Source organism: Macrotis lagotis, chromosome 2, assembly GCF_037893015.1.
Source record: "Macrotis lagotis isolate mMagLag1 chromosome 2, bilby.v1.9.chrom.fasta, whole genome shotgun sequence".
Classification (NCBI taxonomy): Eukaryota; Metazoa; Chordata; class Mammalia; order Peramelemorphia; family Peramelidae; genus Macrotis; species Macrotis lagotis.
In genome coordinates this window covers 38,675,668-38,688,034 of record NC_133659.1, presented here as the reverse complement: position 1 = coordinate 38,688,034, position 12,367 = coordinate 38,675,668, and the positions used below count along the sequence as shown (strand labels likewise).

At 39.0% G+C, this 12,367-nt stretch overlaps 1 protein-coding gene across 7 annotated transcripts in view; it reads left to right on the top strand.

Moving 5' to 3' along the window:
* Nucleotides 1-12,367, top strand: part of LRRC8B (leucine rich repeat containing 8 VRAC subunit B) — a 96,618-nt gene that overhangs the window by 71,026 nt on the left and 13,225 nt on the right. For 6 of the 7 annotated variants that reach the window (XM_074221711.1, XM_074221714.1, XM_074221712.1 and 3 more), the window contains 2 exons: nt 3,165-3,268; nt 6,792-8,955. In XM_074221711.1, the coding sequence (XP_074077812.1) occupies nt 6,820-8,955 (2,136 nt within the window). In that variant the 5' untranslated portion in view covers nt 3,165-3,268; nt 6,792-6,819. Of the gene's footprint in view, nt 1-3,164; nt 3,269-6,791; nt 8,956-10,454; nt 10,560-12,367 lie in introns of those variants that run through there. The other variant, XM_074221717.1, reaches the window with a different exon arrangement.

The following is a 12,367-nucleotide window of genomic DNA, read 5'->3' as shown; positions in this document are numbered from 1 at the left end:
GCCTAGCACATGGTAAGTGATTAATAAATATTTGTTGCCTGACTGACTTATCCAGTCCATCTTCCTCACAGCTTCCAAAATCATCTTCCTAAAACATTGATCTGATTTCCTCACTTCTCTGTTTAAAAACAATCTTTATTGGTCTTCTTTTGCCACTAGGAAAATGTATAACTCTATGCCTTGGCATTTTTAAAGCTCTTCCCAGCTTGGCTCTAGTCTAATTTTCCATGTTGGTTTCACACAACGCCTATTCCAAATTCAGCAGTGCCCCCTCTCATCCACCACCTCAGGATCTTTGCCCAGGGTCTCCCACATCTGGAATATGCCACTTCTTAGAATCATTAGATTTCTTAAGGTACTACCTCAGGTACTACCACCTCTGAAAGATTTTCCCATTTTCCCTTGGTTGTTAGTGACCCCTACCACCTCAAAGTTATTTTGTTTACTTAAAATAATATTTATAAAGTGCCAAATAAATGCTGGTTATCATTATTAATCCATGTAAGTGTTGTATCTCTTCCTCTTTTCCTGCTGTCTTTGAATCTCCAGTCCGCAGGACTATACATAGAAGTCACTTCATAAAAACCTGTTGAATGACATTGACTTCTTCCACTGACCCAGTCATTCTCTTTTGTTGTTATTATTTTAAGCAGTGGGGTTAAGTGGCTTGCCCAAGGCCACACAGCTAGGTAATTATTAAGTGTCTGATGCCTGATTTGAGATCAGGTCCTCCCGACTCCAGGGCCAGTACTCTATCCACTCCACCACCTAGCTGCCCCAACCCAGTCATTCTCAATTAAGGGCATCTTCAGAATCCAACTGACCATGCTGAAGCAGTGGTCTGTCCCCAGAGCAAAGCTCTTAAGTAATCCTCCTCTAAGGGGTGCGAATGGATAGATACAACATAGCTCCTTATACAAAGATTCATTTAAAAGCACCCACTTCTCTTTTTTTTTTCAAAGAGTTGTCTTGTTTTAAGTCTAAAAAAATATGACCTAAAAATGTCAAATTAAACAGTCTAAATGATGTTAATTCTAGCAGTCAATTCTAACTGTTCTGCCTAGGTTGATTTCGTCCCCCCCCCCAATCATATAACTCAAATAAAATCATTTTTTTCAATGGCCTGAAAATTTCCTAATCTCTCTGCAAAGGGTTTTGAGTTCCTTGGAAGGCTTCCAGTCAATAAACATTAAGTATTTACTAAGGACTTAATAATTTTTTTAGTTAAACAGTAGATTTATTTTGGTGTAAATATTCATATATAGACTGTTGAACCAACTATTTAAGTGCTTTCTAGATAATATCTAATCTTTCATCTTTCTGTCTGCCTGGAAAATGGCAGATAAGTCATGTTCTAGACTTAGACCAGAGAACTGAAGCTGACAGGGCAAGAACTACTGAGTTAAAGAGATTAGCTTGCTAATATCAGCTGTGTTGGAGCCCTTATGTGTTGCTGTCCATTCAGTACCTTGTCCTGTCATTCAAGGATGGCAGTACTCATTGTTTAAAGTATGATAGCCCTGCTCTATGATTTGTTGAGTTTTCAAGCTTTTAGGAAGAAGAACTGTTTTCATTTATGGCCAGTTAAGGGGAAAAGTTTGATATATTTCTAACTACACTAACCAGTGGTAGAACGTTGTGATACTATTGCCAGAAATAGTATGTCCAAGATTTTTTAAGTCTTTGAACTTACAAATATGAAAAGTTAATATCAATTGCTAAAGATAATTTTTAAAATTGCTTGATCAAATTTTAAGCAAACTCCTTTCACTCCTGGAGGTTTGAGTGGGGAGAGGAAGGAAATGGACTTTCTACTTACCAGACACTCCTAGTAATTAGTTACTTGATGGAGAGAGTGTGAAAAATCACCAATTCAGAACATAGTCATTGCATTTAAAACTTCTCACTATTAGACATCCAAGTTTTGGCAGGAGACCTAGCTTTTTACCTCTAGATGTTACTAATTTCCCTTTATAATTGAAGAGAACCAAAATAACATCACTATATCAAGTTAAATCTACAGTGGGTCCAAATGAGACTGATCACACCAATTTGAGCTTAGAAATGTCTACCACAGGTTAGGCACAAAAAGTCTATATTAACATTGGGAATGGAAATGTCTCAAAATTTTCTTCTAAATGACTCAGAAGTCCTTATTGAAAATGGAGACAGGAGGGCTAGTGATAAATGCTTTAAGGTTTGCATGGCACTTTATAAATACTATTATCTCATTTAATCCTCACAACATCACTGCAAAATAGGTGTTATTATCTCCCATTTTAGAGATGAACAAACTAGGCAGACAGAGTAAAAGGATATATGACTTGCCCAGGGTCACAAGATATTACCTCTAGCATTACAAATGCCCATGGATCACTGCCATCTCATTGTTTGGAATTTTTCTTGGGAATGAAACCTACATATTCAGAGATCTATATTAACTCAAGCCCTAGTATATTGTACCTTTGGCAGAGTTTCTACTTAATAACTACTTACCTAGTGATTAACTATCTAGAAGAAATTAAGTAGCATCTGTTTAATCTAGAAATGATAGTAGCATCTTTATTCATTAAGTAGAAATTGTCCCCTGTTTCCATTTTCTGAGTCTGAAAAAGTCTCTCCAGGAGAGTCTTCCAGTTAGCATGGCTCCTGCCATCAAGTAGAACTTACTGAGGACAGATGTGCTTGCTTAAATACTCAAGGCCAAGAATTTCTAGTTAACTAGGAATTGATTTTCTAGTGATAGATTTTAGCCTTTGAGCTCTTAAACCAGGAGGGGCAGAGATTGTATGAAGCATCCAGACTCCAATTTGAAGACTAGTATTGGTCAAGTAACTCACTTCCCTTGGGAATGTCCTGGGGAGCATGTCTGTGGGTGCAGCTTTCTATGGATCTAAGCAGAAAACTCCTTGTATAGAACCTTGAGATCCTGAAATGAGAATTGACCTTTTGTGTGACAGCATCTGTTATGGGTTTTTTGATGGAAGTCAGGGAAAGTCTCTGGGCAAACAACTTTCCCAAAAGGTGAGTAATGTTTATAGTGAGCAAGACTGTAGGAATTTGTTTCCTATAGCCTGTCTTATAGGGGATACCTTGCAATAGAAATGATAAATGTGTTCCAAATATTGTTGCTACTTTAAGATGCCTGTATTTTTTCCACCTAGAATGAAGACAAAGTCAGAGATGGTGTGCCTAAGAAACTTCAAAAGGTGTAGACCTCCTGACTGAAGAGAGTAGTATACCTGCTTTTCTCCCTTTTACCAGTGTAGTAAGTATAACTATTTAAACTATGTGCATTTCCATCTGGACTACCCTTACACAAATAATATGTGAGAAAATAATAAAATCACTATTAAACAATTAATATGTGTTACCTAACATCATCAGTATTTGGTCTGTTTTAGAGATATTATTCCTTTTTGACTTGCACCATTTGCACTTAAATACAGAATAAGCCTGCAGTTCCTTCTATATAGGAGCCTTTCAGATATCAAAGACAGCTCTCCCTCTTTTTTTTAAAGCATTTTCTTCTCCACACCAAATCCCAGGTTCCTCAACCATTTCACAGAGAATGTCCTTTTGTATAAATACAGTCTAGTTTGTCAGTGACTCTTGAACAGTGGTAACCAGAAGTGTATATCCATGCCCAGCTATGACCTGACCAGTATGGAGAGTATACTCTCTTTACCTGAAAATTCTTCTTCTATTCTGTTGCCTAGAATTGCATCAGCTTCTCTGCTGGCTTCTATGGAATCAACTAAAACATAAAGAACTCTTTCCATAGATTTCATACAGGCCTTTCATTTTGCCCCTATTAAAATCCATCTTGTTGTTTTGGCCTCATTCAAGGTTGCTGAAGTTTTTAAACACTGATTTTTCCTGTATTCATTACTTCTCCTAACATTGTTTCATTTGCAGATTTGATTACTATGATTCATCCAACAAAGTGATAAACAGGACAATTCACTTAATTTCTGTCTGCCTCAGTTTCCCCATCTGTAAAATGGAGATCATAATAGTGTCTACCTCCCAGGGTTGTTATGAGGATTAAATGAGCTGGTATCTCTAAATAACTTAATCCAGTGGTTGGCACATGATAGGTGTTTAAGACAAACTTGGATTCTTTTCTTCTTTGTCTCATTTGGAAGATGATTCTTTTTGATGAGGAAGACTAGCATTGTGAGAGTGGTCCTTCAGTTTTCTGTATCTATACTGCACATTTTTTTCTCTGGCCATTGGTCTTATTTACTTTTCTTCTTGCTTTCTTTTATGTTGCAGGCCTTTGTCTTCCCTGCAATATTATTACAGGTTAATTATTTGGAACCCTGGTGATGTTTCTGCTTTAGTCTTGTCTTCATTTAAATCTCATCCAAGAACTCTTCGATAGCTTTGAAGAAGGAAAAACAAAATGATAGCATTATTTTAATCCCATATCAGTGATGGCAGTCTAGGACTCCAGGGGAGTTATGATCTCATCCATGTGGATGTGATGCAAATCTCACCTCCTCTATAACCACCTATCCTTTGAGAACATAGTCACAGTGGGAATTAGTACCGATCCTGCATCTTCCACTGACCCATTCTTCGAAATTTCAGTCAAATTAAGACTGTATGTGTAGACTTAGACTTGGGGTATCCCATGTACCACTTTACTAATCTTGCCACTGAGTCGGGGTCTTTAGTCTGAAGGAACTAATGATTCTGGGAGAACTAATACACAAGTGCAAGGCAGAGCAAAAGAGGGAAGGAACATTTTTCTATCCAAATTAGACAAATAACTTTCTAATTTTGGACTGGAAAATCCAGCTTGTTTTCCTAAAGAGAAATCACCATTTAAATAATAGAGTACAGTCCAACTAGGCCAAGCATTTAATCATTTGTCATAATCTGTGACTCAGAAGCAGTGGTCTCATCTTCAAAGCTGCAGATAATTTTGTGCATGGGAGACATTTCTCAGAATGCACCCATTTGGCTCCGGGCAGGTCACTCTTTTCCATCTCTTCTGGTGGCTAATCCTGTTTCTGCCCAGCTTGGAAAGACCCTGAAGTTTGATGAAACCAAATTGTTTAAAGATAGCTTGATCAAAGGAGATTAAAACTGTGATATGGAGTTTAATGAGATGTGTGCTTAGTGGATTGATAAACCTTGAGAAAGAAGTTTTCTAGAATGAGAATTCTTGGATGTCTTTTGATAGCCTGGGAAAACTCATGGACATCTCTGTGAACAGTCTTTTTAAAGATATAAAATAAAATAAAATACACAGGATTGTCAAGGAAATGGATTATAATTAAGGATGTAAATTTTTTCCCCACGCAAATTATCAGATCTCTCCCGAATTTTATTTAGAGGGGTCCTTTTTTCACCTTCACACGCAGCAGGGAGACCCCTGTCAGATCATGAACAGCATCCAGACTCCAAGGCCTCCCAGCAATGAGATTCTATTTATTGATCAAAGGTCAGGCTCCCTAGGGGTAGCATACCCTAAAGTCTGAGGGTTTTATTCAGACTCCTTGAAGAAGAGAAATTAGAATGGAAATATTCTGAAAACAATACACCTACTGTCAATTTAAAAAAAAAAGTTTGGCCTGTGTTTCTCTAACAACTTAACTATGAACAGAATTTGGTGAGGATAAAGGGGCCTTTATTGAATGCCACCCTTTCTCTCCTTGAACAGAGGCTCAGATATGGATCTGAGCAGGCCAAAGCAAGTCTGTTCTCTTCCTTCTAGAGCTTGACTTGCCTGGAATGGCCTAAAGAGAGTGCTAGTAAAAAACAACAACAACAAAAACAGGTAACTGAGGCGCTTTGTCACCAGTCAACCCATCCACCTGCTTTCAACTTATTCCTCCTTAAGAAGGTGGAATGTTTGGTGAGAAACTTGTTTGTCTAGCTCATTGTCTCCTTTCTGAGCATCATGATTGTATTTACAGGCAGGTAGGTGATGGAGTGAAGCAATTAGGTGGTGCAGTGGATAAAGTGCTGGGTCTGGAGTCAGGAAGACTCATCTACCTGAGTTCAAATGTGATCTCAGACACTTCCTAGCTGGGTCATCCTGGACAAACCACTTCACTCTGTTTACCTCAGTTTCCTCATCTGTAAAATGAACTAGAGAAGGACAGGGAAAACTACTCCTGTATCTCTGATAAGAAAATCCCAAATGGTATCATGAAGAGTCAGATAGAACCAAAAAAAGGAAAAAAAAACATTTAAAACAAGAGGAAGAGAAAGTGGATAAAACATTCATGCCCTGGAGTCAGGACTACTTAAGTTCAAATCCAGCCTCAAAACATTTACTAATTGTGTGACCCTAGCCAGGCCATTTAACAGTTTTTTCACTTGTAAAATGGGGTGGGACTAGTTCTTACCTCCCAGAGTTGTTATGAGGATAAAAGGTGATAATATTTTCGACCACTTTTTAAAAGCATTAAAACCCTATTTAAATGCTGTTTATTATCAGTTCTTCTTATGACAGCCAGGTGGCACAGTAGATAGATATCTGGATTTGGAGTCAGAAAGACTTTGAGTTTAAATCCAGTTTCTGACAATTTACTGGCTGTGGACCCTGGACAAATGATGTAATTTTAACCTCAGTTTCTCCATCTCAAAAATGGGAATAATAATCATACCTCCCAAGCAACTTGGTGTGAGGATCAAGTGAGAAAATATTTGTAAAGTATTCCTCTAGATCTTAAAGGATTCTATAAATGCCAGCTCTTGTGATTATCTCGTGTGATTGGAAGTGCATGTTGGGGATCCCTGCCTGACTGATTTTCTTTGTTGTTCTTTTCTAGTTGTTTTGTCTCCTTCCAAGTGAACACCATGCTCTCGTTATCAGAGCTCAAATCCATAGCAGATAGCCAGTGTTCATATCACATCTTAAGACCATGGTGGGACGTCTTCTGGTACTATCTCACCCTGATTATGTTGCTGGTGGCAGTATTGTCGGGAGCTCTTCAACTTGCTGATAGCAAAATCTTGTGCTGTCTTCCCTGTAAAGTAGAATTCAACAATCATTGTGTAGTGCCTTTGGAAATGCTTAAACTCAACAGCACCTCCTCGAATTCCCTGTTCCAAATTATGCCACCCATCCGGATCCAGAATGACCTTCACAAGCAGCAATATGCCTACATCGATGCGGTGTGCTATGAGAAGCAACTCCATTGGTTCGCCAAGTTTTTTCCTTACCTGGTGCTCTTGCACACTCTCATCTTTGCTGCATGCAGTAACTTCTGGCTTCACTACCCCAGCACCAGTTCCAGGATTGAGCATTTTGTCTCCATTCTTCATAAGTGCTTTGATTCTCCCTGGACCACACGCGCCCTTTCAGAAACCGTAGCTGAACAGTCTGTAAGAATCCCCCTCAGAAAAGGCAAAGCTCTGTTTTCAAACTATGGATTAACTACAAATGTCAATGCTAGCCATCAGCCATCATTTGTTGGGCAGGCAAACATGGAATCAAGTGTTGAAAGCCCAAACACCAGTGTCCTAGACAAAAAAGAAGGGGAACAAGCAAAAGCCATCTTTGAAAAAGTCAAAAGATTCAGATTGCACGTGGAGCAGAAAGACATCATCTATAGAGTATATATGAGGCAGATCATAATCAAAGTCATTTTATTTATCATTATCATAGCTTATGTCCCATATTTTTTGACCTATATCACCCTAGAAATTGATTGCCCCATTGACATGCAGGCCTTTACAGGATATAAACGCTACCACTGTGTCTATGCCTTAGCACAGATATTTCAGGTACTTGCTTCATTTTACGTGATTATGGTTTTATTCTATGGTCTCACTTCTTCATATAGCTTGTGGTGGATGCTGAGGACTTCCCTTAAGGAATACTCCTTCGAGGCTTTAAGAGAGAAAAGTAATTACAGCGACATCCCTGATGTCAAGAATGACTTTGCATTCATCCTTCACCTTGCAGACCAGTACGACCCACTCTACTCCAAACGCTTTTCCATATTTCTCTCTGAGGTAAGTGAAAACAAACTGAAACAGATCAACCTCAATAATGAATGGACAATGGAAAAGCTAAAAAACAAGCTGGTGAAAAACTCCCAGGACAAGGTGGAACTCCATCTTTTCATGTTGAGTGGACTCCCAGATAATATCTTTGAGCTGACTGAAATAGAGGTGCTCACCCTAGAGCTGATTCCTGAAGTCAAGCTGCCCCCTGCCATCTCTACACTAGTCAATCTCAAAGAACTGAATATTTATCATTCCTCCCTCCTGGTTGACCACAGTGCACTGAGCTTCTTGGAAGAGAATTTGAAAATACTCCGCTTGAAATTTACAGAAAGGGGGAAGATTCCTCGTTGGATATTTCACCTCAAAAACCTCAAGGAATTTTATGTGTCCGGTTTCATCATGTTTGATACTTTGAGCACAGCCCAGGGTCCAATACTGGGCTTTCAGGATCTCAAGAACCTAAGGACACTTTACTTGAAGACAACGTTGTCTCGAATCCCCCAAGTGATCATTGACACGCTGCCTGGGTTGCACAAGTTGTCCCTTGATAACGAAGGAAGCAAACTGGTGGTGTTGAACAATTTGAAAAAGATGGTAAATCTGAAAAGCCTGGAGCTCCTCAACTGTGACTTAGAGCGCATTCCTCACTCCATTTTCAGCCTCATCAATCTGCATGAATTGAACTTAAAAGAAAACAATCTCAAAACCATTGAAGAAATTATCAGCTTCCAGCATCTCCAGCACCTTTCATGCTTAAAACTCTGGCACAACCACATTGCCTACATTCCTGCCCAGATCGGCACCCTTTCCAAACTAGAGCAACTCTACCTGGACCACAACAAGATTGAGAACATGCCACTACAACTCTTCCTCTGCACCAAACTAACCCACTTGGATCTCAGCTACAATAACCTGATGTTTATTCCCGAGGAGATCCAGTTTCTGACGAACCTGCTGTATTTTGCAGTTTCAGACAACTATGTAAGTGGATTGGGTCCCTCCCACTATCAGTATTCTGGCATTATTTTCCATGACTTAACTTGTATTATTGTAAGACCAAAGCAGGTAGTTAGCACCTAACCTACGTGGATGGATAACAGGCAGGTGTACAGGTAGAGAGATAGGCAGAAAAGTAGATAGATAGCTCAGATCACTGGGGAGAGAGAGGCTAATCAGTAGGGGAGGAAAGCTGATAGGAGGGAGGTACACAGGTGGGGAAGAAAACAAATTAGATGGGAAGGGAGGCAGAGAAGTAGAGGAGAAGACAGATAAGTAGGGGAGGGAGGTAGATAGGGGAGGAGGCAGATAAATAGGAGAGGGAAATAGATGAGAAAGGAAGCAAAGAAGTAGAGGAGGAAGACAAAGAAGTTGGGAAGAAGATAGGGAGGGAGGCAGGTAGAAAGAAGATAATTAAGTAGGGAGAGAAAGACAAATAATTGGGGGGGGGCTGATGGCTGGAAAAGGCACCTAGTTGGGAAAGGGGGCTGAAATAGAGGAGGAAGGCAATAATTAGGAGAGAGAGAGATTAAGTAGTGGGGGGAAAGCTGTTAGGGAGGGAGCCAGATAAGTAGGGGAAGGAGGCAGATAAATTGGCAGAAAAGTAGGCAGGTAGGGAGACACTGTATATTCTGTATGACAAAGTGGCATCATGAATAGAGAGCTGGCCCTGGGAGCTAGAAATATGTAGACTCAAGTGTTTTGCTTTATATCAGTTCTGTGGCCCTACCCAGGTTATTGAACTCTAGAACTCCTATCTAAGACTTTCCAGCTCCATCTGTGAGGAAGTTTTTTCATCTGAAGCATCTCACACCAAGGAAATCCCAAACCCTGACCAAAGCCAAGCTATCTAGTGTCTCTGTGTCATGGATATTGAGGCAGGATGACAGAGTTAGAGTGCTAGGCTTGCCCCAGAAAGACCCAGGTTCAGATCCCTGCTTCTGCTGAGGCTGTGTGATTGTGTTCAAGTCACTTAACCTTTATGTACTCACAACCATTCCCTACGTTTTATCCTTGAAGTCTTAGTTGGGTTGTGAACTGCAGATGTGTATGGCAGGGGGTGGGGGTGGGGGAAAGATATCCTGGCCCTCAGGAAAACCCAAGTCCTTCCTCTGTAGGCTGTGGCTTGTTGGGCTTGTGGCCCAATGTGGGATACAAGGATGAATGATCAGCTGCTAGGGCATGGATGTAGAGTGTGAGGCTTAAAGTCTGGAACCTTGGGTAAATAAATTACTGTTCTTCTCAAACTGCTAAGTAAATAGAAACTCCTCTTATTAAGAAGATAACAGATTCAACCCTAGGAAACCTTCTCTCTAGCCAGGATGCTGGGGAGCTTGTGAAAAGGTAAGGCACTGAGAGAAGGACCATGAAAGGAGGAGTCCAACTGAGGGAAGGATATTAAAAAAATGGGAGGGAAGAGTACATGGAACTTGTGTTCTTCTCAAACAGAAAGCAAAAATAGTGAGAAAATGTGAAAATTCTAGGCCTGTTCCAGAAGATTTATTCAATCAACATTTATTAAGAACTTACTACATACCAGTCATGAGGGAAAACACCATGAGCAGGTATGCTAGAATCTATATAAAGTGATTTCTGGGCAGAGGGCACTAATTAAGAAGAGGAAGAGTTCAGAATAGAATTTTTCTAGGAAGAGACGTTGGAGCTGAGTTTGGAAGGAAGTTAAGGATGAAGGTGTGGGCATGGAACAGCCTGGGCAAAAGCTCAGGGAGAAGATAGACTGTCATCTGAAAGGTGTAACAGTTATATCTGTTTGCCTTAGAACATTAAGGCAACAAAAGGCATGGCTAGATGGTACGGTACCATAGTACACAGAGTGCCAGGTCTCTAGTCAGGAAGACCTGAGTTCAAATCTAGCCTCATAAACTTACTAGCTGTGTGACTCTAAACAAGTAACTTAATCCTATTAGCTTTAGTTTCCTCATCTGGAGAAGGAAATGACAAACTATTCCAGCACCTGTGCCAGCAGCAGACCCTTAAACCAAATGGGTGAATATTGTTCTGCTAATGGGACCAGAAAATGTCACTGGAACATCTTGATCAGGGGAAGTGATGTGATCAGATTTTTTTTTCTTTAGGAACAATAAATTGAATTGGAGAATGAAATGAAGAGGGGGAACAAGAGAAGTTAGAATCAGGACAGTCTCTCAAGAGGATGGTGATATTAGACCCAGATTATTGTCTGAAAGAAGTTGGTGGCTATATGAGTAGAGAGAATGGAACAGACTGAGATATATCATGCAGGCATATTTGCCAAGACTATTTGATTGAATTTGAGGGGTGAAGATGAGAGAGAAGAGTCAAGAATGCTGACTTCCATTTCAGCACCTGAAAGGATGCAGATCCTCCTCAATAGATGTGTTTTTTCAGCATATATTGAGAGTAATCATATGACTTCTATTGGTTTTGTTATTGATATGTTCAATTATGTTGATTGTTTTCCTAATATTGAACCATCCCTGCCTACCTGGTATAAATCTTGGTTTATTATCCTAGTAACAACTTGTAGTCTAAAATTGTTCTATACTTTTCTTTGTTTTGGCTCTTCCTAATTTAGATATCTGCACCATATTGGTGTCATAAAGAGAATTTGGCAAAACTCCTATTTGTAAAATAGTTTATATAGAATTGGAATTAATTATTCCTTAAACATTTGGTAGAAATCATTTTTAAATCCATCTGAGCCTGGAGATTTTTTCTTAAGTTGCTTATTGATGGTTTCTTCAATTTGTCTTTCTGAAATAGGTTTATTTAAGTATTGTATTTCCTCCTCTGCTAATTTGAGTTGTTTATATTTTTGTAAATATTCATCCATTTTACTCATATTGTCAAATTTAATGGCATACAATTTGGGTAAAATAGCTCCGAATCATCTATTTAATTTCTTCCTCAATAGGAAGAATTTAATTTTTGTTTTTGGTAATTTGGTTTTCTTCTTTCTTTTTTAAATCAGATTAATCAAAGGTTTATCCATTTTAATTGGAGATTTTTAATTTGTCCATTTTCTAGCTTTATTAGCTGCATACGCAATTCATTGATCTCTTCTTTATTTTATTCATATAAGCATTTAGAGATATAAAATTTTCCCTAAAAACTGCTTTGGCTACATCCCATATATTTTGGTGTGATGTCACATCATTATCATTTTCTTGGATGAAATGGTTAATTACTTCTATGACTTGTTTGATCTACTCATTCTTTAAAATTAGGTTATTTCACTTTCAATTAATTTTTGGTTTATCTTCCCATGGTCCTTTATTGCATCATGATCTGAAAAGCATGCATTTATTATTTCTGCCTTTCTGCATTTGATTTTAAGGTTTTTATGCCAAGTACATGGCTAGTTTTGGTATAACTTCCATGTATTGCAGAAGAAAGA